The following is a 27,876-nucleotide window of genomic DNA, read 5'->3' as shown; positions in this document are numbered from 1 at the left end:
TAAGGTAGTCCTCTTTGCAGATAGAGTGACTTGGGACTCGATTTTGCCCCTTTTACATGGAGAAAACGAGACAGTGTCAGAATCTAAGTGACTTACTCCGTCTGCATGCATGACCAACTTTGTGGAGGAGTATCAAGTTAACATCCTCCAATGGGTTATTGTTTGACAACACCTTTTGCTAATTCGTAATATTACATTTCTTAGTATACTTTCATCACTTTATATAATGGAGCAAAGCACAGTTTAATATCTTGTTACAGTATGTGGTGACGTCAGAGAGCATTGTTTCATTTTAATAGAAAACACAGGAAAATGACGTGCAAATGATGAGTTTCATTGACTACACAGTACATAGAATGGTGATGTCAGATAGCAGTGCATTATTGACGATACATTGACTAATGACGTCTAGTACCATGGCTTCAACCACTCCACACACAACATCTCCCAATGACAACACATGGTGGCGCTATAGTGAATGTTTATCTTGTCTAACTTGTCTCCATACTCAAAATATGAAAAGATTGTTTATCAGATAAAAGGATAAGATGTATCATAGTACAGAGGGTATAGATACATTTGTAGTAGCAGGGTTCGTGTGATATTTTCCTTAAGAAGACAACAAGCTAAGCAATAATACAAGTGAATCATGTACTGTTAATACCAAATATTTATTTGTAATTTTTCAGGGAAACAGCAACCATGTGAGGAATGTGGAGGACAATGTGCAGATGCATGTCCTATAGGATTTATGACATTACCAGACTGTTTTTGTTCCAAACTTGATAAGGTTTGCTGTAAAGGTATGTCAAACCACAGGTACAACAATTGTACAACAATTACCAGATTTTGGGACGTTTCAATATTTATCAAAGACCACTTATCAGTAAACGCAGGCATGCTAACAAGTTGTTACTTAAAAATACGTAACTTTTATTTACATATATTTTTGTGTACACACAGCCGTCAATGACCCATGTGACTGCAAACACATCTTGGCACAGTACACAAAGTCAGCGAGTCCACGGGCTCACACCACAGGTACTCGAATCAATGTGTAGAAAAAAATGTATTGTATATAAATAAGACTTATTTACATACATATTTTTTTAAAAATCATACACATTGATTCGAGTACCTGTGGCTCACACCACAGGTACTCGAATCAATCTGTATGATTTGTAAAAAAAATATGTATGGTCAATAAAGTCTTATTTACCATACATTAAAAAAAACCATACAGATTGATTCGGGTACGTGTGGCTCACACATACACCTGATGATCCTTTTGGTGAAACGACCGTAGTGTAAATCCATAATGTAATAACATACTCGTCTTCTTTCATTGTTACGGTATGAAACGCTCTCCAAGCAGATTGAGCACTCTACTTGGCGAAAGAACTCTCTCTCTCTCTCTCTCTCTCTCTCTCTCTCTCTCTCTCTCTCTCTCTCTCTCTCTCTCTCTCTCTCTCTCTCTCTCTCTCTCTCTCTCTCTCTCTCTCTCTCTCTCTCTCTCTCTCTCTCTCTCTCTCTCTCTCTCTCTCTCTCTCTCTCTCTCTCTCTCTCTCTCTCTCTCTCTCTCTCTCTCTCTCTCTCTCTCTCTCTCTCTCTCTCTCTCTCTCTCTCTCTCTCTCTCTCTCTCTCTCTCTCTCTCTCTCTCTCTCTCTCTCTCTCTCTCTCTCTCTCTCTCTCTCTCTCTCTCTCTCTCTCTCTCTCTCTCTCTCTCTCTCTCTCTCTCTCTCTCTCTCTCTCTCTCTCTCTCTCTCTCTCTCTGAAGGGGACTCCGAACACCATCAATGTTAAATACGTGTATGACATTGCGTTTACCATGTAACCAACTATGATTTGTTAGATCAAGTTTGTTAGTAAGTGGAAATATTTTTCCAAGCTGGTTCAGACTTGATTGTTTTTTTTTGTATTAATAAATTGGTTTGAAGGTCAGTTAGCCATGTGACCGGTTTGTCAAGATTATTAACCTAGTATTAGTGTAAATTAGCAGGGAAGACATTTGCGATACGTCCCCAGGCCGATACCTAGTTGACCCTTCTTTTAAGACGTTTCGGACCGGCTGTTGGGGTCCTTCATCAGTCGCAGTTCTGTCTAACGAGACAGTGTTCCCGCTTTTGTTTGGCTTAAAATTCAATTTATCAGCGGTTATAATGCCAGAGGCATAGCTGACATGGTTTGGTAACATTGGAGTATGAGTTAGCTTATTTGAGGACTGACCAGTTCATATCATAATTTATATAATAGTCCTGCTATTTTTGCCAAATGTATTAACTGAGCGCAGTATCTTTCTTCTTGTAATCAAATTTGGATGAAGACTTGTGGTTATTCTATCTGCTTTTGAATTCTGTGTCACTAACACCTATGTATATTTTATGATCTTGTTTAGTGGTGACCGTTGCTGTGTAAACAATGCTTTTTATGAGGCATTTTCCTGCAAGGGAAATACAACAACATGTTAGCTGCAACATGTTTACTGTACACGTAAGCATGTAGCAACTAACTTCGGCAGAATATTTCTGCACCTCATCGACAAGCATTTCCCTACATCCAGCATACTCCATAAAATCTTCAACCGCAATAATGTTAAAGTGAGCTACAGTTGCATGGACAACATGGGTAAAATAATTAATGCTCACAACAAATCCATCCTCTCAAAAGCTAACCAAACACAACAAAGTATCTGTAACTGCAGGAAACCAAACTAATACCCCCTTGCAGGAAAATGCGGTAGTGTACAAAACGAAGATCGAAGACCGAAGATCTTTGCCATGGTTTTATGTACGATCTTCGGTCTTCGATCTTCGATCTTCGTTTTGTACACTACCAGGAAAATGCCTCATAAAAAGCATTGTTTACCACTAACGAAGATAACCAAACCTGACCTTAACTTAACCTCACTAAGCTGCCTTCTTAACTTAACCAAAGCTAACCAAGTCTGACGTTAACTTAACCCAAAACTAACCAAACCTGACCTTCGTGTAACTTAACTTAACCTAACCTAACCTAAACAAACCTTACCTTCCTAATAACCAAGTCTGACCTCCTTAACTTAACCTAAGGTAACCAACCTGAACTTCTTGACTAACCAGACCTGACATTCTTAACCTAACATACAGTGACCACACCTGACCTTTACTTAATCAAAGCTAATCAATGTGACCCTCTTAATAATTAACTTAACCTAAGCTAACCAAACCTTGCCTTATTAGATCGTCATAACCTAACCCAAGCTAACCAAACATGGCCTTAACCTAACCAAACATGATAGGTAGGCTAAGCTAGGCTAGGCTAGGCTTACATATCATAACCAAACCTGACCGAACCAAACGTAAGCTAAACTTATTTAGTCGACCAATCGATGTCAGCGTTGCACCATTATTTGTCTTTTCTTCTTCTCAGGGACGTGTGAGGACTGTGGTGGCGGATGCCGTAGTAGTTGTAGATCAAATCAAATACAACTCGAGGCCTGTGCCTGCTCTAAACCCACCAAAATTTGCTGCCAAGGTGAGTACATAGTTCTTCGATTACTAAGAATGTTACATTTCTATATTTTGGTAACAATACCAGACGTTGCATTCCCGATAAAGTCAGTACCAATTATCATTACAGCTAAGGCTGGGGTCAGAATGTACGGCGGGGGGGGGGAGAAATTATTTTGGTAAAAACAATTCTCAACCCCCTTCGCGCTTTCGAAAAAAATCATGGCCTCGCCTCCCCCGAAACGAACTCAAGAATGTTCGTACCCCCCTCTCGGCTACACATTATTTTAATGTGTAATTAAACAGTACCATCGTCATGGCCAGCCAAATATAACGTTGTAAAAGATCATTGAAAAGGAAACTGGAATGAGTGGAAAGACACTGTTGGATACTATAAAATCGTGTACAATGGAGTAAACTCAGTCATGTAACCACAGCTAGATTGTGGATGACATAGGCAAGCAAGCAAGCAAGCATACAGTACCCCCACCTCAGAGATGTCCAGTATGGTAATTAAACTAAACACATTTTCAGCGTCCATACATAAGAATGAGAGATTTCTTTACAAATATATATGTGGGCTTTGCGAAAAAGGTCTCACATAGGGCTGTACTTGGAAGTACTTAGTCAGTAGGGTTTTATCTTTCAATCTTGATTCTGGGCAGAAACAGCATCCTCCATGATAGCTAGTGGGGAGGACTCCCACAGCAACCACTGTAAAAAAAATAAGGACATGTTTATGTTTGTTTGTTTGTTTGTTTGTTTGTTTGTTTGTTTGTTTATTTATGTATTTGTTTGTGTTAGTTTTTTTACTTGTTTGTTTGTATTTGTAAACAACACTAACTGAGCCTGAGCTCCCTGTGGTAGAAGAGGTAGCGGCGATTGGATTAAAACCACAAAAGTATACAAAATTATTAGTCAATACTCAGCTTACCTGTAGGCTTGAGGGTCTTTGATGTTTTAAATCATCGCTTGTCCATCTCGTCTACTGATGTTTTTTTTTTACAACTGTCAGTATTTCCATGGTACAGAGAATCTGATTGGTCAAATACATAATTTATTTAAATCACAATCAGGTCACATGATGAATCCATAATTAGGTGTTTTCATGAGTGGTTATATGGGAAACAGATTCTATTCTATTCTATTCTATTTTATTCTATTCTATTCTAAGTTGCACTCTTTTTTTTGCACATGTAATGTGTAACGGACGTGCCCTAAAACCAGCGGAGCTAAGGACTGTTTGTAGCAGAAATGGCGTAGTAGTGTTAGTCCTTCAAGTCTATGCTGGAAGGCAAGACAATACAATGAGTCAAGAAAGTAAAATTTGACGCTCCCCTAGTCTAATCCCATTTTCTAAAGTATGGCTCTTCCACGAAAACTGATTTATTTGTTAAAATGACCCCCCCTTCCCCTGCTGGCCCTCCTCCTTTGTAATTACTGAATGCTTCCTTACCTTGTCATGTTATTCTTTTGAAGACTTGGTGCCTAAATGTGGCTCTTGTGGCGGTGTGTGTCAAGCCGAGTGTGCCGTAGGTGAACGACTTATAACCGATTGTAAATGCAAGAAATCTTGGCAGAAATGCTGCCAACGTAAGTCCATCAAAACTATTTTCAATATACAAGTTACGAGTAAAATCAATATTGTTCTTCAATGCACATGTTTAATACTAGTCATTTTGATAGAAAATGGCCAATGAAGTGTCAATTCATCAAAAATCCTCTCTGTCTATCTGTCTATCTGTCTCATTCTGTCTGTCTGTCTGTCTGTCTGTCTGTCTGTCTGTCTGTCTATCTATCTGTCTTGCTCTCTGTCTCTCGCTCTCTCGCTCTCTCTCTCTCTCTCTCTCTCTCTCTCCCTCTCTCTCTCTCACAATCTCTCTCGCGCGCACACACACACACACACACACACACACGCTCTCTCTCTCTCTCTCTCTCTCTCTCTCTCTCTCTCTCTCTCTCTCTCAATTTCAGGAGGGAGCTGGGTTACATTACTGATTTCTCTAAACTCGTATGATTTTTGACATTTCTAGCTTAAAGTTCTGTTTGTTATTACTGAAAACAATGCTTTATTCATTTCAGCGATACCGACGTGTGATAATTGTGGTGGGAATGCGACATGTAGAGAATCGAATTCTTGTGGTCTGGTGAATGAGTTTGAACAAGAAACGGATTGTATTTGTAACCAAACCAACCAGGTTTGTTGTCAAGGTAAATACAACAAGCAGTGACAACCAATCATTTTGCAAGTGGAACTTGTTACAACCCGGGAATGTAAATAAATGAATTGAATTAATAACACTTGGAACAACAAGGGCTACATTGCAACTACAACACTGTGATTTTGGGCTTCATTTATTTGAAAAATATGTTAGTTTAGTCTTCAGATTGTTCATGTTTTTTTATTTCAACAACAACAACAACAACAACAACAACAACAACAACAACAACAATAACAAATAATAATAATAATAATAATAATAATAATAATAATAATAATAAAATAATTAAATAAATATATAGTAATCATAATTTTTATAATAATCATGTTTATTTGAATATTAACCACACTACCTGGGGTAGTTTGCTATGCTAAGTTCAAAAAGGGGTCATTTTATGAACATCTGTTGCCATGGTAACCAAAATCACCATAATATGTTAATCATTTTTCCAAAATTTGACATAAAACATTGAAAAAAAAGATAATACAGTGAAAAAATGTCCTTGTATTAGACATGTATGAGCTAGTGCTACCTGGTGTAACATGAATTGTATAAAATTGGATAGCTGTTTCTATGGAAACATATGGTAGATGTGAAAATTATGTTTTCATTATATACACATACATCTCACAAATAACATTATAAATCTGATAAATATCTTTTTAACTTGACCCCACTACCAACAGTAGTTTGTCATGCTGAGTTCAAAAAAGAAGCAAATCAGAGAGATGAAGCAACTGACAACCATAAATTTTGGAGTACATACATATACACAAACACAGACATTTCCGCCCATCCATGATCAGTGGACTCGCCCATAGCCACATGTTATTACATTGCCTCATGTGTTGTCTTATCGTGAAGCCCTTTCTCATCCGATCTCTGTAAGTTCGCGAGTACGAAAATATGAGATCACTTTCGAATAGAATTCAATAATTGGGAATTAGAATGTTCCATTTTGTTCATTTCAGTGACAGTGACATTTTATATATTTAGAAAGTAGTGTGCTGTAGGTCGACAACACGAGGGTGTGTTTACATGTATACATGGCTGTGAATTCATATGCTAAGAGGTTCGACCAGGGACGTATAAACTTCATCCTAATATTTTTTTATTGTCATTATTATATAATGTTAAACCCCTTCACTTGTTTGTTCTCCTGACATGTAATTTTGAAATTACTTTTATTGTAGTTTAGACTCACAAATTGAATGCAGTATGTACAGACATGTACAGATAAAGTTGTGAAAGGTTGCCCTCAAGCATAGCAAATATGAGCCGGCGTAGCAAATACATGCTCAAACGGATACATTTTATTGACAATAGGACCAAAAGGCACCATTCCTCTAAACTGTCTCTCACACAACGCTTTATTGTTATATATTATTTAAACCCATTCACTTGTAATAATAATAATAACAATAGTAATAATAATAATAATAACAATAACAACAAGAAAAACAACAAAAGAACAACTATCCTTCCTGTTATAGATACAAGGCTTCCGTGCTATGAATGTGGTGGTCTATGCCAAGATCAGTGTAACCCACAAACACATGAACCAGTGGAGTGCCTCTGTTCAACGGAAAATCAACTGTGCTGTAAAGGTAGAAAAAAATCTAAAGGTTCTCGTAAATTTAAAAACAGTTAACGTTGATGTGACAGTTCTTTATGTAATGTGGTGTCATTGTCATCGTTTTGTGATAGCATGGTGTGTTGAACTGTCTCATGCTCAGGCAATGAGTAGACCAAATACCCTCCACCAATTTGTGGTGGAGGGTCTATAGACTAGACCAATGAAGTTATCTAAATATCAGTGTTAGGGTGTGACCAGTTAATGCCACGGGGTGGGGTAGGGGCATAAAAATAGAGGGGCCACCTTGTTTCAGCATTGTAAAAAATATTGAAGGGTCATTACGTTTTTGGGGTGGGGGTCGGCTAATTATTTGACTAATAATTCTACTGAATGACACATACAGCATTCTACCAAACTCGAACTTTGATTTTTGCAAAATCAAACGAAAAAGTGCCGAGGGTTGCATAAACACCCTAGTAAATTTATTTCGATCATCTGCAAGCAATTGCAGATACTCACTCTCCACCCCATTGGAATTTGGGGCAGGACCTATTATAAAGAAAACTAGACAGTAATTCAAACAAAGGGTCATTTGATATAATTTCATGAATGGCCTTATGTCAAAATCTTTCACCTTCATTGTGTCATTTTGAAAACAATTACTTGGTTGAGTCGTTGTTGTCATAAAAAATCTACACTTTAAGCTTATTGATGAATTCGTTTAAATGCTATTTTCAGCAAGGTCCTGTTCTGCTTGCTGGGGCCAATGCAGAGAAGAGTGTATAGAAGGAGAAGAATTCATACTACCATGTGACTGTCCGTTTTGGGAATACTGTTGCGTACCAAGTAAGTCAATATTAACAGCTAACGATTTTAACACTTGTTCTTTGTTTTTACCTTATATATATATTATATATATATAATACACAAACCTGTCTTGAAATGGGACACGTATAACCCATGGAAAAACACTGGTGCGTTTGCTTGCTCAGAGAAGCAGGAAAGAGACAAGTTTGATGCAAAAACATACAAATTATGTAATTAACGTCGATAACGTATCAAAGCATGAACACCACTGGGATCAGGATATTTACCAATCTACATGTATATGATTTTATAGCATGCCCATATATAGACACTATAGTCTGGAAGCAGCATCATAACATTTACATTTGGAGTACTATACACAATAGCATCAGGATCATTTTGAATAACCTTATGAAGCTTAAAAAATTTACGATTTGGAGATGCTCCATCACATGTAATGAAAACAACATTGAGGCCAACATCCACTTCAAGAATTTGTATTGCTTGCCAAATGACATGATAAAGCAAGTCTGCTGTTATACCATTTGTAGCAAATGCTGCCAAAAGAAACTTGAGATTGCTTGCAATGCCTCTCACCATGACAACCAACACATATACATTTAAATAATGTAAGCCCCGTTTTTGACCTTTCAACATGTCGACCACCAACAATATATAAATACACGTTCGGAATATGTATGTGTAGTTTAAAATGTGAAAGTTTGAACTAAATGTAATTTACGCATGTACATTAGTGTTTACTACCTAAAAATTATGATTTTTTTCGTCTCCATCCAACAGACATCATGCAAGGAAAACTTGAATGTCTTGTTCCCTAGATAATGGAAAACAAAGCACGAAGCATGCTGGACAGGATCACCTATGTGTTATACATATGGAAACCAATGCCATGGTCCTACAAATTAGTTATCGGAAATTAGTAATCTTTAAAAACCTTTTAATTATTAGAACGGATTCAGACTCAAAATAGAAACATGAAAGACAACGTGAGTTGTGTTAGGACATTAGTCTTAGTGAAGGTTATTGTATTTGATTATAGACTGTTGGCTGAAAGTACATCATAAAATAAATCAATCAAACCATACACTTGTGTGTTTACTATCATAAATGGGTTTATGAAAAATCAAAAAATATTCTTACAGCAGTGGAAATCGGACATTCAGATACCTAAAATAGACACAAACTAACACTCCTGTTCGACATTAGTTTATCTCCAAGCGTTTTCGCTATCTTGATCACAGTGACACAGGATGCTGAACGTACATCTCAGACGACAGTAGAATCCACTATGTCTGAAATTATATCAACACTTGTGACTTGAACAAAGGCGCCGCTTTCTGACTCACTGCGATACTCTACTATAACGAATGCCCAGCAACGAACGGCAACAGTTAACTGTTTCAGTTTGTGTCTACCTTAGTAAGCTGAAAGTTCACTTTCCACAGTAGTGTCATTCTCATGAAGTTTTGACTCTGTGCGCGTGGGAGAGCTAGAAAATTAATATATATATATATATATATATATATATATATATATATATATATATATAATTGATACCAGCACGTCAGAATGCTAGTAGTCTAGATATGTACATCGATCCAATAGAATTTGAGAGAGTGTAGAAATTCATGATTATGTACCTTAAAATACAGACAGGTAACAGCTGCTGCTCCTGACTAGTCTTTCATGCAGGGAGCTAAACTATTGAGATCAATTGTAAACAACGACCTGTAAATGCGTTCTTTATCTGCTATCCTTGTTAGATCCTTACCATCTGTATTTCAGTGGCAGGGTTCTGTATTATTCGTTCATTCTAAGATTGTTATTGGTTACTTCTGAATAAACGTTATTTGGGTTGCAATGTGTGCGTTTGTCAATCATTGCTAATTGCCTATGTAATGTCAAGCCCTTTGTTGTAGTGTATTGTATATCGATCGACCCGAATTTACGGGGGATAACGGTATATTTTGAAAATTGTACATACCTATAATAACGTCATTATTTTGTATTATGATAATCCTAGACTAGAATGACACCATCCGAGAATGGAATATTAGTTCATAAGTGAGAGAGAGAGAGAGAGAGAGAGAGAGAGAGAGAGAGAGAGAGAGAGAGAGAGAGAGAGAGAGAGAGAGAGGGAGAGAGGGAGAGAGGGAGAGAGGGAGAGAGGGAGAGAGGGAGAGAGGGAGGGAGGGAGAGAGGGAGGGAGGGAGAGAGAGAGAGAGGTTTTTTTTTTAGCAAAGTGACTTAAATTTTGATATCATTTTGACCTGTACTTTAACGGTTATCAGTTTTCAGGTAACACTAATCAAACCTGTTTGCCTGCGAACTTTGACCTTAGACACAATATGAATACGTAGCATACACTGAGAGTAACTTTGGTTACAATGACGTTCTACTTGGTCTTGATAGTCTGGATAACAAAAAATTTAGACACTTTCCCTTCGTACTGGGAAAGGATATTGAGTCTAACGAATGTCGGCTAAAATGGCAACCATGGAGATAAAAACTGTAAAAGGGAACCAGAGCATAGAGACAGATGGTAGACGTTTATTTGTGATCTGTTATTGGATGACTTTAAATCGTGTTATTTTCTTTGGCTTTATTTCGTAAACTGTGGCAAAATTTCAAAAAAATAATAGAAGTCTCTTAGAAAGCATTGCCAACCTCAGTAACAATAATAAAACAGCCCAATTACCTGCGAGAAAATTGCCATAAAATACATGATGCAATAGAAAATTAATTCAATGAGAGCCAATACATTATAACGCAAAACAAACATACAAAACTGAAAAAAAAATGAATAGCAATTACTCACAACTCGCGAATTTAGATTGATTCATAGCAAGCCTTGTGTTTCAATGAGTTGGTCCGTGTGTTGCATATTATTTGAATGGTATAGCAAGTAATTTGGTGAACAGGTGTTGGTATTTTCACACATGTACAGTCATGGAAATAATTAAATGAAAATGCTTGCTATTACAACTGAACATTGTATACAATCTATAAAGAAGTAGAGAAGCCAATATGGAAAGCCAACAGGTTGAATGCTGTGAATGGGTATTTGACAGTTTAACTGTCGGTCGTGAGTAACAACTTTCTGGTCTGATGCAATCTGGGCTAAAAAAACAACACTTCAAAATTAACTTCTGAACGCACGAATGTACTCACTATAAAAGAGTCACTTATGGATCAATAATTGTTGAATTTGTATGACGTGTACAATTAGCTTTTGGTATTGTCGGCAATAACACGAATTAATATTTACCGATTAAATGGAATTTTCATAAAAATTTGAAGCAATACATAGATATTGATTTTGACGTGATCTCCATCACGGTTAGCATAAACAGTTCCATGGACGATTCCAATAATATTTAGGGTTGTTAAAGGATATTCTAGCCAACAATATTCCAGTTTACCATTTCTTGAACGAACGTGAAAGATACTAAAGATTCCCATTTCTGCATATCGCGATTTTATTTTTTTCTCGAACACGTAAAAAAAAGTTTAGGGTCGGCAGTGAAAAAGTAGGTGGGTCGGGTAACCTGAACCAAATATTTTTTAAGCGTTATAAAGCAATATTGTAGAAAGTGTTTGCAAAGTAGCCAGTCCAGATGTTAACTAGTAATTGCCTGTATAGAAAATTATCAATTATAGTTTTAAATTAATATGTAATTCTGTAGTCTAAAAAATATGACTGGTTAGTTAGAATACGTTCTTCATTGTATATGAACTGTGTTCTGTAGTTTGGTAATGAAGAAGTATGAAGGAAGAACTCTCAAAATTTGAAAATGTGCTGATTACATCACTGAGAAATTAAATCTTTAGAGATCGGCACAAACGTGATTGTAAAACAAACAACGACCGTGTCACAACCCGTGCATTAGCTGCCATAAAAATCCATATCGCCCTCCTTGGGTTGCTGCTACTTATCCTTGAACAAGATGAATGGTACAACAGTGTTGGAGATCATTGTTATAAGAAGTACATGTACATGTATTTGTGAAGTGGCTCTGCTCGTTTTAATACGTTAAGACTGACTTACACTCTTGTAATTGCAGATAGAACGCTCAGATCCACAGGATAGCAGTACACTGTCAATTGGATATGTATATGCATGCAGACGATATATCATTACAGAATTTAGTCCCATGTCTTACAAATGACAAAACATAATATATAGTTTCTGCCTTTGTCACTCACGATTGATTAAAGTAACAGCCTTATTGATGGTATAGTGTTCGTTTCAGCTTGTACAGAAAGCTGCTGCTCAATTAATCACCAAGACTGGAATTGGGACCACAACAACACAGTTTTAACCAACCTTAGTTGGCTTTCTACATCCGACCGGGCTATTGTTTACCATGTCGTAGTAAATGTATGATTTGACCCCACGTTACATACGTCAGCTCTTGACAATACACACAGAAAGAACTATACACAAACATCTGCACGAGTTTTGAACATATTTTAGTGTTACAAGTTATTAATTGGAATACAATATTCAAGTCCGTATGATCAAGTGGATTAATTTCAACCTTTTGTTGGTACGAGAATAAAGAGGAATGATCACGTCAGAAACGGAAACAAACGTGTGTACTTACTCAACATAATTCGAAAAGGCAAGCTTTACAGTTGTTCAGCATTAGACTTTTCCCTGTCGAGTATACCGCTGACTGAATTCACAAGGAAGATTGTATAACCAGAGCAAAAAGAATGGGGTTCAAACTCGTGTTTGTTGCTATCATCTTGTTCCTTGGCACTATTTGTGGCGAGGCTGTGGACAAAGTTGAGGTACGTAAGTCAGATATTGGGACTGTCGATTGTGTTCAGAAGAGTTTGCTTTTTTACCCAATGATACATGTGAAACCCTACAGCCTTTCGGTGGCACTTTCAATCCTGAAGTTAAGAAACTCAAGTCGTAACTGTTTAAAACTTTTGAAAATAGAGGGACTCGAAATCTACGTGTATGTCCCAATTTGAGATTAATCTGTGTACTTAATGATGTAAATCTATGGTCGCGACATTGGTATATGTAGTGGTGTCAGTGTTTGACACGATGAGAACATTACAACAACGCTAAGATCAACAATTTAATACATACACACATAAAAATATTTATGTTGTCTGATGATCGCACTATGCGTGAAACTCCAAGTTACAACCAAGAAAGAGTTCCAGAACTTCCAAAACTATTGCGCTCTGCTACTGCGGTATAGAGCACTGTCTTAGCAGATCATACTCACCGAGTTCCGTTAGTTAACGGGTTTAGTTTAGGTGATAGATGCTATATTGAAGTTGGACAAATAAAACTTATTCTCGTGTCGGCATTTGGATATCAACTCAGTTCGTTTGTTTAGTGTGGAGTTTTTGTCTGCTTTAATGATGGTTAGTTTTTCGGTTAAACAGGTTGCATCGGTTTGTTTTATTGGTGTATGCTTGGGCTATCTTGCTGATGGACCAGGATATGGAAAAGGGCTCGTTGTTTCTTTTCAGTTTCCAAATGTGTTTTGATAGTTCTGTGATGATATTTCTATAGTCTGCACTCTATATAAACACACACCCAGAGAGTAGAAACCAGCAGTTTTCTGATGATCGCGCAATGCGTGAAACTCCGAGTTACAACCAAGAAAGAGTTCCAGTACTACCAATATATATATATATATATAAATCGGTGAGCATCAATCTACTAAGACAGTGCTCTATACCGCAGTGGCAGAGCGTAATAGTTTTGGTAGTACTGGAACTCTTTCTTGGTTGTAACTCGGAGTTTCACGCATAGTGCGATCATCAGACAACTCTGAGGCCTACTCTCTGGGTGTGCTGTATATATAGAGTGTAGACAATAGAAATACCATCACTATTGTCTGTGTCGGTGGATTGGTGTTGTATGTGTGGAGGTGTTGGTTGTTATTGTGTGAGGTATTGGGTGCGGACAAGTAAGTGTTGGCGGGTTGTTACATGTTGGGCTTTGATGTTCCGTTACTTAACGGGTTTAGTTTAGGTGATAGATGCTCTATTGAAGTTGGACAAATAAAACTTATTCTCGTGTCGGCATTTGGATATCAACTCAGTTCTTTTGTTTAGTGTGGAGCTTTTATATATATATATATATATATATATATATATATATATATATATATATATATATATATATATATATATATATATATATATACTCAACATATATATATATATAATATATATATATATATATATATATATATATTGAGGTTCTGTCTATAAATAATACCGTAAACCATTTAGTTATATAGTTATAGTGTCTCACTTTAGAAAACAATGCTTAACGTTAAAAAAAATAGCAGAGCATTACATCTAAAGAATTGAGAAGTCATAAGTTTTCATGCTTTTATATGTAACTGCAGAGATCCGAATCAGTGCCCCTTGACATCCATTGTACGTCCACCAACATCGTCTGCAACGGATGACAGATAACAATGACATAAAACTGTACTTCGGACCAAGAGAATACTTACAAGCAGCGGTTATGAACCATGAACACAAATTCACTCACAAAAGACACGGAATTACCCAAATACACATGAAATGAAATGAAAATGCAATTTGTGCTTAACTGAAAAACTATGGCTAATCAATGCTGAAAAAAAAATACTCAACAAAAGATCTAAGTTGGTTTCGTATCACCACCACTACATTGTACCTCGCCAACCACACCAGAGGAAATCCATAAGAAGTAGATTAGTCCCACCGTCTTCGAAAATGACATTAATAATGTGGATTAATTAAATTATTAAAATCATTACCTTAGTTGGCGGATTGAAACATCGCATTCGTTTCCAATTTACCATTCCAAAGTAACATTATTGTACTGTCCGACCATATTATTTATGAAAAAACCGAAATCTTACACATAGACCTCCACAAGCTGAACTAGAGAATTATATTTTGGTGTTCTTTGATTTGAGTTGAGTTGAGTTTAATTGTGATCAAGTTTTCAAATGCGTATGAGTGTGTATGTATGTATGTGTGTGTGTGTGTGTGTGTGTGTGTGTGTGTGCGTGCGTGCGTGCGCGCGTGTGTGTGTGTGTGCACCGTATTTATTTTCTATAATATTTTCCTAAGTAGAACAATGAGAATCGCCAGTTTTTAACTGCATCACTGGATTCAGGTGTCTGCAGTATTGTATGTGGTGGGCAATGCCAGGATAGTTGTGATCCACCCTTTGAAGAAAGAACAAAGTGCAAGTGTTCTAACACAGGGCAGGTTTGTTGCAAAGGTATGTCAAATGATACTTACATGTAAAAACGTTAATAGGGATACATTGTTTTCTTTCTTTCTTTCTTTCTTTCTTTCTTTCTTTCTTTCTTTCTTTCTTTCTTTCTTTCTTTCTTTCTTTCTTTGAAATTTAAAATAAATCTGTGCTGGGAATTGCTCCCAGCGATTTTCTGTTAGACAGACATATAGGTTTGGGACTAAATCAAAACTCTATGAAGCACTTAAAACTCTAAAACTCTGAAACCCTAAATTTTAAATGCATGATGGCACCAAGACAAAGTTCTGCCCCCTGACAATTTGGTCAGGCTACGGCCCTCAAATCACATAAAAGATTTCCATCAGCTTCCATTCTTCTCCAGTTGTTATATCTTTTTCTGTTATTGTCTTTATTCTTATTGTCAAACTGTATCTTCCCACTATTTAATTTGTGCTTTGTTAGCCCCTGGAGCTCTCCATAGAAAAGATGCATTAGAAATGATATTTGGTGGTGGTGGTGGTGGTGATGATGATGATGATGATGATGATAAATCTCAACCTCCATCTTGAATAAGTACACAGTTAATCTTAATATTAATTTTTACACACTGGTTAAGAAGAATCAGTGTAAGGAAAGTGACTTAGGAAAGATGAAACCCTAAGTAATGTTTAATATAATTACGTAAAGATGATCAATAAAATATACGAGGGCACCTATCTTTCAGATCCCAAGGAAGAAATATTGACAAAAGCACTGCAATGTTCAGATTGTGATGGAGTATGCTACCCTGGAATGTGCCCTCAAGGAACAACACGTACATCATGTTCGTGTCGCGGCCGCGGAGCTTGCTGCAAGCTCCCTACGGCCAAGCAGCTCCGTAAGTAAGCCTTTACAACTGATATTATACCGAATCTACATTTCATATGGACTTGTACGATTTAGTCGACAAATCATTTACTTGTGCTGCTTAGATTTCGCATCAATCATGTTCTCAATAGAGGTGTCAGGTTCTTTGGGTGAGTAGTTCATGCTTACCAGTAGCCTCATCTAGATGTAGGATAGGTTTTTGTCTACACATTGGTTAGGCCAACAACAAAAAATAATTTATCTGGTCGCATCACTTAAATACCCTCGCGTCGATCTCCTTTTTGTGTTTGTCTAGCCCATGCAGTGTGCAGATCGGGGGAAACACAAAAATAACCCTCCCTACTTCATTGAAGACAACTGCAGAGCCAATCATGAACAAGCAAATAACATCTGTCCCACATACACACTTGCTCTAAAGTAATAAATAAAAAGAACAGTAACTGCCATAAATAGTAGATTGAGTGTCTGGTTTGTTGAGAATTAAAAGAAAAACATTCGCGTAGTCGCACCATTTTAGACAAACTGTCCTGACCAGCAACAATTCTTTCTTTTGGCCTTATCCAGGTTGGTTACGACATAGATATCACACGATCTCGCATGAACCCGTCCTGACCCGCTCTTGAAAATATAAACGTATTGAAACTTTGTGTACGTTATTTGACACCCTTTTTACTTAAATGACTAACAAGGAACCAAAATTTTCGACTGAAATAGCAGAATAGTACTAGTGTCAGAAGAGTTCTATGTGCTGGGTGGATGAGCTCTGCCAAGAAAGTCTCGGCCTTCTGTTCGACGTTCTAGCACATACAGATAAACGTATTTGAGGCGCAGCACACCTGGACAGGAAACCTCTCGGAGATACGTTGTCTTAAGTCAGGACAGTTTCTGGGCTGGTTCAGGACGCGCCTGCATATACATGGGCTTCAAATTATCCCAAATTCTACCCCAGGTTGGATTTTTCGTGCCTTCTAGATGTGGCTAGTATCTCATAAGCCTGGGCACAGCATGGTCGAATCATGAAAGAAACTAATAACATGCTTATTACATAAAACATAATACATAATAGTAAAATGTATCAATTTAAGAACGTTACTGGATTGTTTACAGCTTACATTCGAAATAGAAAATATACAGCCTAATTACACTTGATTTACATATTAAACAGTAGGCTAACATCTGGTTCGGTTTCAAAATATTTGATTAATATTTCATTTTTAAAAAGACAAAATCCATGGGAGATTTGCTGTAGTAGTATTATGTATATTTGTGTACGTTTTCTCATTTCGAGGTTTACTCGTAGTCAGAACCTTCGTTCATGTGTTCGCTATTTAATTGATTTCGTCACTTTTTTGGGGGGTGGGGGTGGAATAGATTTATACAATGTACAAGACAAAGTTGATGAGATGGCGGGACTTGCAAGCTTGCTTGTATTAATGATTTCCTATCGTACATGGGAATACAAATGTTGGTACCAGACAATGAGTCATTCTTTACTCTACATGATAAACATGTAGTCGGTATGCTGCACATGTTTCCCCCCGAACTATTACATGTATCATTTTGAAAAAATAAATCCATCAGCAAAACCCATCAAAGAAGTATTTCTTTGTCAGTCTGAAAACTCGTCTTTTTTTCTTTTTTTAATATTTGACTTGCTCTTTTCCAAAGAATTTATGTTAAAAAAGAAAATATTACTAGTAACACGACAGAAAGGATGAGAAGGAAAGCAAACCACACCAAAGGGCTGATGGCCATTTATGAATATAAAAGAATAAAGAATCTACAGAAAGTTTTGATCTTATAATCCAACAGAACGTTCTGCAGAGGTCCCCATTTCCACAGATATTCATCAGTTTTTCAAAGGATTTGTTTGGTGTCACATTTCAGTCAATGCCAATGGTACATTCATCTGTCTTCATACTAACAACGATTACAACTATTTGTATGTTTATTTCATCAACAGCTACCGAGTAACTTGAGCAGCATGGTGAAAATTCCTCGTTATTCGAGTTCACAAATAATACTTGGACTATAATTACACTTTATTTGTTCTAAATACACAATCTATAGAATTTGAATTCTACTTGTATTGGATATAATTATTACTTTCATTAAACATTTCTTAAATCCCACATTCTTTGTTAAGCATAGTCATTTCTCACCTTACAAAAATCCCATCCTGGTTTATGTATGTATGTATGTATGTATGTATGTATGTATGTATGTATGTATGTATGTATGTATGACATTGTATGTATGTATGTATGTATGTATGTATGTATGTATGTATGTATGTATGTATGTATGTATGTATGCATGCAATGTAAATGTATGTATGTATGTATGTATGTATGTATGTATGTATGTATGTGGAATGACAGCCGCCACTCTATATAAAATAAGTGGAATGACAGCATTTTCAATGCTTTGGAACTGGAATGACAGTATTTCTAGTAGGTAAACAGTGGAATGACACCCCTTTCTACATTCAGTTAGTTGAATGACACCCTCTGCACTGTAAAACCAGTGGAATGACAGCCGCCACTCTATAAAATAAGTGGAATGACAGCATTTTCAATGCTTTGGAACTGGAATGACAGCATTTCTAGTAGGTAAACAGTGGAATGACACCCCTTTCTACATTCAGTTAGTTGAATGACACCCTCTGCACTGTAGAACCAGTGGAATGACAGCCGCCACTCTATAAAATAAGTGGAACGACAGCATTTTCAATGCTTTGGAACTGGAATGACAGCATTTCTAGTAGGTAAACAGTAGAATGACACCCATTTCTACATTCAGTTAGTTGAATGACACCCTCTGCATTGTAAAACCAGTGGAATGACAGCCGCCACTCTATAAAATAATTAGTGGAATGACAGCATTTTCAATGCTTTGGAACTGGAATGACAGCATTTCTAGTAAGTAAACAGTGGAATGACACCCCTTTCTACATTCAGTTAGTTGAATGACACCCTCTGCACTGTAGAACCAGTGGAATGACAGCAGCCACTCTATGAAATAAGTGGAATGGCAGCATTTTCAATGCTTTGGAACTGGAATGACAGCATTTCTAGTAGGTAAACAGTGGAATGACACCCCTTTCTACATTCAGTTAGTTGAATGACACCCTCTGCACTGTAGAACTAGTGGAATGACAGCCGCCACTCTATAAAATAAGTGGAATGGCAGCATTTTCAATGCTTTGGAACTGAAATGACAGCATTTCTAGTAGGTAAACAGTGGAATGACACCCCTTTTTACATACAGTTAGTTGAATGACACCCTCTGCACTGTAGAACCAGTGGAATGACAGCCGCCACTCTATAAAATAAGTGGAATGACAGCATTTTCAATGCTTAGGAACTGGAATGACAGCATTTCTAGTAGGTAAACAGTGAAATGACACCCCTTTCTACATTCAGTTAGTTGAATGACACCCTCTGCACTGTAGAACCAGTGGAATGACAGCCGCCACTCTATAAAATAAGTGGAATGACAGCATTTTCAATGCTTTGGAACTGGAATGACAGCATTTCCAGTATGTAAACAGTGGAATGACACCCTTTTCTACATTCAGTTAGTTGAAAGACACCCTCTGCATTGTAAAACCAGTGGAATGACAGCCGCCACTCTATAAAATAAGTGGAATGACAGCATTTTCAATGCTTTGGAACTGGAATGACAGCATTTCTAGTAGGTAAACAGTGGAATGACACCCCTTTCTACATTCAGTTAGTTGAATGACACCCTCTGCACTGTAGAACCAGTGGAATGACAGCCGCCACTCTATAAAATAAGTGGAATGACAGCATTTTCAATGCTTTGGAACTGGAATGACAGCATTTCTAGTAGGTAAACAGTGGAATGACACCCCTTTCTACATTCAGTTAGTTGAATGACACCCTCTGCACTGTAGAACCAGTGGAATGACAGCCGCCACTCTATAAAATAAGTGGAATGACAGCATTTTCAATGCTTTGGAACTGGAATGACAGCGTTTCCAGTATGTAAACAGTGGAATGACACCCTTTTCTACATTCAGTTAGTTGAATGACACCCTCTGCATTGTAAAACCAGTGGAATGACAGCCGCCACTCTATAAAATAAGTGGAATGACAGCATTTTCTACATTCAGTTAGTTGAATGACACCCTCTGCATTGTAAAACCAGTGGAATGACAGCCGCCACTCTATAAAATAAGTGGAATGACAGCATTTTCAATGCTTTGGAACTGGAATGACAGCATTTCTAGTAGGTAAACAGTTGAATGACACCCCTTTCTACATTCAGTTTGTTGAATGACACCCTCTGCACTGTAAATCCAGTGGAATGACAGCTGCCACTTTATAGCAATAAAGTCATTTCAATGACTGCTAGTTCTTGAATGATATTTCCTCTAGCGTGTTAGTGAGCGTCTGAGTACTCGAATGTATGAGTTGTTTGTGATGCTTGATGGTGATCTTCTGAGCGACTGAATGAGTGGATAGGTGTGCGATCGAACACGTTGGGTGTTAGCTAGCATTCGAATCATTCATTTGTTCGTCTGTGAGTCAGTCAATCATTCATTTAGTCAGTCAGTCAGTCGGTCGGTCGGTCGGTCTGGCGGTCGGGCGGTCGTCAGTCGGTCGTGTCGGTGGGTGAGTGAGCGAGCGAGCGAGCGAGTGAGTGAGTGAGTGAGTGAGTGATTGAGTGAGTGATTGAGCTGATTAGTTAGTAAGCAGATAACGAAATAATCTAATCCACATTAGAGATCTTAGCTAAGGGAGCCGTCATTATTTACGGTTGGGAGGTCGGAGGAATGGGGGGGGGGGGCTACCGAAAAATGAGGGAAGGTAGGGGGGGGGGGGGGCTACACAAAAATCTGTTTCGAAAAGCTTGTGTACACAATATCAGGATTATTTAACCTGTTACAAAAATGTAACTTTATTAACATTTTAAAACAAATAGAAAATATTTTCAAAACATTAAAGGTTTTGGTTTTACTACATATCTGTTTATGTACTACATGTACAATGTGGTGTTGTGTGTGAAGTAGAAACTTAATTATATAACAATATCTTAAAATAAATATGTGAGTAATATATAACTACTAGTATAAACTCTGAAAGCAAACTTTGAATCAATTAGTTGTCAGGTTGTCACCCAGTTTGTAAATATGTACTGAAGTCATTATAATTTGACAGGTGTCACTGCATATCTAGGCGTCAACGGGTGTGTTTCCAATTCTCAAATGTCCTTCTGTATGTGCAATTCTTTGTGGAGGTTTAAAAATCATTAATTTGTTTTATCGATGTTAATTGTTAGTTTATTGGCATTGCACCACATGTTTACTTTGTTAAAATGTACATTCATATCATTAAGATTAATATGGTTAGTTTCCATGGATTTAAAAGGTTAGTATCATCGGCAAACAGGCGGAATTTAAGGCGTCAGAGGACTCATTAATATCGTTAATGTAAAAAAGAAAAAGAATCGGCCCTAGTATGGATCCTTGCGGTACTCCACATTTTACTTGTTTAGGGGTCGATTTGATTCCGTCTATGTGAACGGCTTGTTGACGTTTTTCGAGATAACTATGGAACCAAAGGAGTGGGACACCTCGAATGCCATAGAAGGCATAGTGTGAAGGTTTTTGAAGAAGGATATGGTGGTCGATTGTATCAAAAGCTTTTTTCAGATCGATAAAGATGCCAAAAGTCATAAGACCTTGGTCCATTTTGTCTGTGATATCTGAGATTAGGTCCGCAAGGTCGAGTTTTGTACTAAACTTCTTTCTAAAACCATACCGTGTGTTCAAAAGTATATTGTATTTATCGAGAAACTTAACTAATTGGTCATTTACTACGGATTCAAATATTTTGCTGAATGCAGGTAGAATCGAAATTGGTCTGTAATTACTAACATCTTGGGCTGATCCTTTTTTGTAAATAGGGGATATTTGGGCAAACTTAAGGGGATCGGGGAAAATACCAAGAGAAAGAGAGCAGTTGATAATGTGTGTTAATGGATGGGAGATAATGTGAACAGCGTCGATAATTAGTTTGGGATGGATATTGTCGTAACCCATAGCTTTATGAGGATCCATACTTTTGATTTTCTCAACCAGATCACTTTCTACAACGGGGCGGAAAAAGAGATTACATTTATCAATTCATTTCAATTCTTGTCGAATCTACTTTTGCTTGATGGGCTGATCTTTCATTTTGGATATTTCTTTATTTAGATAATTATAACCCATGTTTTGTGGAAGAAAGGACCCTCCTTAACTATATTTACTATTACAAATTCCGGCAATTTTATTTTGTTTTGTTTTTCTGAAATTTATTACAAATATAGGCTATTTTCATTACATTTGTCATTCAAAGAAATTGTTACAAATGTCGGCTGCATAGGCCATCGACAATTTCCTCCTCGGTGACAAAGTTTATGTCACATTCTCTGTAGTACGAATGGTCCAGTTGAACACATTTGCTGCTAACTTCGCTGGGGTTGCCCATCGCCTTTTCATTACATTTTTACTTTTTCTCGTATGGCACCCTCTGGCTGAGTTTTGAAACTATCACTTTGAATGGTTGTACGAAATCACTATGGCAACGTCACAAAAATCTACGTTGACGTAAAACGGTGTGCACTGTGCGACCGATACGCACAGTTACGTTTTTATACTTATCATTCATCCTTAATGTAAAGCATCATACACGAGAGGTGTGGAGGTACATTTAGTAATTTTCGTTTTATTTCACTTACAAATTTGACACGTCTTAGCACGATATTGTCTTGACATTGTATACTGGATATTGTGACTTACTACAATGTGTGAAATGGAAGGAAAACACCAATCTTAACATCATGGAAAGACAAAGCTAAGTATAACACTGCTGTCGAAGAGGTTTCTTTAGATTTGAGTGACTGTTGTTTACGTTAGTCATATCATAGACTCTACCTCGTGTAGGGTCTATGGTCAAATTAACAATCAGCACATACAAAATATTGTTTTGAAATGTCTTTTCCTGCACATGTAACATGAAACCATTTCCGGCAATAACAACACATTATTTCTTCTACAGTTGATAATGCACTAGGGCAATTTGTAGCAAAGCAAACTGACAGATCTTTACTTAGGTCAAGACCTTCTATGATACTCGTTAGTTTGACCTGTAGTGGAACTTGGGACAAAACGATTTCATCTGCCCTCAAAAAGGTAAAGTGTCGCTTCAGACGATTGAAATGAGGCAAGTAATTTCCTTGCCTACATCTTTTTACAGGTACCTTTCTTTCCCTAATAAGATCTTTGATTACTATTGTTATCAACTTCCTCACATCACTGCTCAAGAAATCACGGTATACCTTGCCTGTAATAACACTGTATGCATTTAACACCGTATAGCAACCACAATCATACACATTCGATTGCTGTGGGGTATCAGTTGAAAGGCGTAGAGACCAGTCTAAGGGATCAAATGGAAAATCACCTATTACATGCATAGCTCCGATCATAAAAAGCAATCTGTGCATTATTGTCAGTGTCGTTTCGGATGCACCGGTGTGAAGAGAATCGCAGATAGTGATATTCTTTTGTTGTAGGTTGATGATGCCTAGTAACCAATGTGACCCGAAGCTTTTTGGAGCGACGGATACATTCAATGGTACTAAGACAACATCTTTGTTCAATGCCTCGTTTACCTCAAGGAACCTAAAGTACAGGTCATACCTCTTCAGTGCAACACTTCTGTATATGTTTGTAGGACATACCAGTATCGCCTCTGTTAGTGTTGACTTTCTATCATGTATTAAAGTAGATATTGCGCGTTCGATGACTTCCCCGTATAACCATTCCTCTCCCTCGATAGAACCAAGTAAGTTCTCCTCTTGGTTGAATTTTACAGAGTTCTTAAATTGTTCATATATTTCATCATAGCAGTTATTAAGTCCTGATGAATCCTCCCATGGATGGGTGTGACTTTCAAGGTCCCCGACGGTTTTATCTTGATCAATTTTGATTTCTCCACTTTGTTTGTCTGTCGCGGTTGTCTTTGTTTGTTTGGTTTCCTTATGTACACATGGGGTTTTTCCTTTGATTGTTTCGTCTCGATCATCACTATCTGACGATATATCGATGATCTCCGATGTTTGTTGTTTGCCGTGTGTTTGCATGACTTTGGCCCTGCTTGCCAGGCTTGGTATGGTAACTTTCTTTCCATTATTTTTCTTTGGTGTTGAATGTTTTGGTACTGACTTCTCAACGACATTCTGGCCTTCCTCGAGTTTAGGAATGACACTCTCATCAATATCATCAGGTAAATCTCGTAACTCGGCTAATATGGAATCGGAAGCAGGTACAATTTCATAATCATAATCTTTCATTCTTGCCTTTTTTCTCCCAGATTTTCCTTCTTTTCCTCGTGCACGTTTCCTTAGAGTTGACAGTGAGTAGGTACGCTTGTCCTTGACCTCATTCAACCCTATAGCCATCTGAACTGCTATTATGTGATAACAGAGACCCGTACTTGGACATGAACAGGTGGCTGGTTGTGGAAATACCTTGACTGAATGCAGTTTACTACTGTTCGTACTGCGAACTGTAAAAGACGCTGTTTTGGGGGAAAGTACTTGGACATGAACAGGTGGCTGGTTGTGGAAATACCTTGACTGAATGCAGTTTACTACTGTTCATACTGCGAACTGTAAAAGACGCTGTTTGGGGGGAAAGAGCGATAGATCCTGATTCAACTGTCAATTTGGCAAGAGATTCCTGTGATAGTCTATAATTCGTCCCCCTTGCAATTGTTTCTTCACGTTTGTCTCCTTCTCTTTTATCCTTTCTACTATTCGTTCAATGGGGATGAACTTGGGTAAATCTCCCACTGAGGAATCTCTCATGCTCTGAAACTGTTCTTTCAATAGATAATTACCAAATCCAAGTCTTGCTCTTTCGAATTCATATAGGTAATACGTCTGCATGTAGAAAAGTGACAGAACCATTGTGTCAACTGGTAGTTCCTGCCATTGGCTTTGCTCCTTTATCAATTTATTCATACTCTCGGATATATTATTGGTAGCAGTAACGTGGCCTTGGAATGCTGGGAAGAGTGACGATACAACTTTACTTCCATGGTTCATCAAATCATACTTCAGGTCCTTGTCGAAATACTCTTTAAAGACCCTCGTCCATTTACAACTAAGTTCTGCGTAGCACTGCTCAAAGTCATCCATCGTTGCACAGTCTCTTAGTTGCTCAACATTATCTTTCAATACCTTTATGTCTTCCTTTTCACCGCCACATTTCCTAACCCAATGCTCTATATCACCGAGGATATGATTGCCACAATATATATTTGTAAGTTCATGGAAATCCTTCTGAATTGGACCAGTAATGCCCTTTTCTCTGTCTGTAACAATAGGTATGTTCATTGTCTTTGTTATGTGCAGTTCTGACAAAATCTTAGTAAGAAAATCACTGTGGTAGCTTTGGAATTTCCTCTCGTGTAACAAGAAGCCCACCGGATATATGGGATCTCCCTTTAGCACCACGTTTCGAGCAACTAATGGGGAAACATAAAAATCCCCAAGTTTAAAGGTTGTATCATATGATAGCAACTGAGGTACATCACGGTATTTGAGAGATAACTTCAGTATTTCTCTAGTCTTTTCTATGAGATCCGTTCTACCAAGGACTACCACTAAATCTGGAAACAAATTAATGCTCCAAATAAAGCCTTCTAAATGCATTGCTAACTCGTAAATACAAAATATCTCGTCGTCCGTTAACTTTCTCTCTTGTCTGGCAGAACGGGCGACATTTTCAATTTGTTTACGTTCCGTGGCCTATCCACTGGCATACGTTGTGAATCAGCCGATGACTTCTCGCTTTGCATATCTTTGTATAGATTGATCGGTGGCACGCCTTTATTAACTTTGATTTTAATATCGTGCATCACCTTTCTCTTAACAGGCATGAAAATATTTAATTTTTCCTTACTATTTCCATGCGTACTATCTCTATGTAAAGACTCATTTCCAATATAGTGAACTAAAAACACCCGTGTTTCATCTTTCTCCTCGTCTGCTACTAAATTGTAGACATGTCTTTTAAACCCACAAAGGGATTCTTTACCTCTTCCGTTTGGTGCCTTAAGGTAATAATAGCGTTTTCGTAAACGAGGATTATTACTACGTTTTTTGTGGATATTGGATCCTTTCGAAATCCACCTGTATTGATCACATCTGAAGTCTTTTTCTTCTAGTTTAGAAGGAGCCTTGTAAAGGTAGACTTCGCCACCTTTTGGCCTAATGGGTGGTTCATTGATGCAAACATCAGGTATATCTGTCAGATGCAGGTTATCATATATGTCTTCAACTTCAGACAAAGTGAACTCGACATCTTTATTTTTCATATAGCATTTATTTTCCGCAGTCATCTGTGAGCAAAATGGAAAAATGTTTAACCGTACGCTTAAGAATCAACATACATTAAATTAAATAATATCATACCAATCAAATCAAGGTGGAAACAAATGAATCAAAATTAATTCGAGTTGTCATAAGTTGTCACACATCTCTGAATGTCACAGTGTTTAAAAACATTAATTCTACTTACATCAGGGCTAAAACAAGTAACATTTCTAGTTCTCCTCTGTGGAACATTAAAACGTAACTTAGGGAGAATATACGGACTTTCATAAACATTATTTACACAATCGCTTGTATAAGAAAACATCCTCCTTAGAGAGGAGGGGCAAATCGAAAAATTCGCATAAAGGTGCATAATTATGACGGTTTTAAACAAAGAAATTTGATGAATCTATGTTAGCCTGTTATTACTTCTGCCTGCAAATTTGACGGAAAAAACAACAAGGCCAATAATTGACCCCTGAGGGAGACCAGATTTTGCGGGATTCGGGGGGGGGGGGGGGGTTGCACGTCCACGATAACCTGCTTGCTGCCTGTTAGCTAGAAAAGATCTTTGCCAGTTTAAAATTTATCAATAACAGGTTTTATCGCAAAGAAGTTTTCATCTGTAACCAAGGCTTGTGTCATGTACTCGTTATCAACAAAAAGAATTCCCTTCGATCAATTAGGTCAGGACAATAAAGTCACTTATACAATGTATAGAACCATGTAATATGTCGGAATGTGAGTCTCAGATTACATTATTTGCAGTTATGGGAAAGGAAAGAAGATAAAAAAGATATAGGTAAGGCAAAATTAAACTCTCTCACACACACACACACACATGTAGACAGACGGACAGACAGACAGACAGACAGATGCACGCACGCACATGTCCACACATCCTTTGTCTCATACTCGCCACATTTAAATTTACACATCCTTTACTAAGGCTGAAAAGACATGATGACGTGTGTGTGTGTGTGTGTGTGTGTGTGTGTGTGTGTGTGTGTGTGTGTGTGTGTGTGTGTGTGTGTGTGTGTGTGTGCGCGCGCGCGCGCGCGCGCGCGCACACACACACACACACACACACACACACACACACACACACACACACACACACACACACACACACACACACACACACACACACACATATATATATATATATATATATTGTTACGGTAGAAATTACCAAAATAGAAATAAAGTGAAGTGTACACCATGAAGTTTGTAGAAAGGAATTTTACTGCAACCTCAAAAATG

The 27,876-nt window shown here is 37.5% G+C and overlaps 1 protein-coding gene across 1 annotated transcript; it reads left to right on the top strand.

The window, feature by feature from the left end:
- Window positions 1-12,649: 12,649 nt before the first annotated feature.
- On the top strand, window positions 12,650-18,314 carry LOC144437066 (uncharacterized). The gene is made up of 4 exons (XM_078125935.1): window positions 12,650-12,911; window positions 15,225-15,375; window positions 16,076-16,228; window positions 18,182-18,314. The coding sequence occupies exons 1-4, from the start codon at window positions 12,834-12,836 to the stop codon at window positions 18,190-18,192; spliced, it is 393 nt and encodes a 130-aa protein (XP_077982061.1). The 5' UTR covers window positions 12,650-12,833; the 3' UTR covers window positions 18,193-18,314.
- Window positions 18,315-27,876: the final 9,562 nt, after the last annotated feature.

This window comes from Glandiceps talaboti, chromosome 6 (assembly GCF_964340395.1).
Source record: "Glandiceps talaboti chromosome 6, keGlaTala1.1, whole genome shotgun sequence".
Classification (NCBI taxonomy): domain Eukaryota; kingdom Metazoa; phylum Hemichordata; class Enteropneusta; family Spengelidae; genus Glandiceps; species Glandiceps talaboti.
The sequence above is the reverse complement of the archived record's forward strand: the minus strand, read 5'-3'. Positions and strand labels throughout refer to the sequence as shown.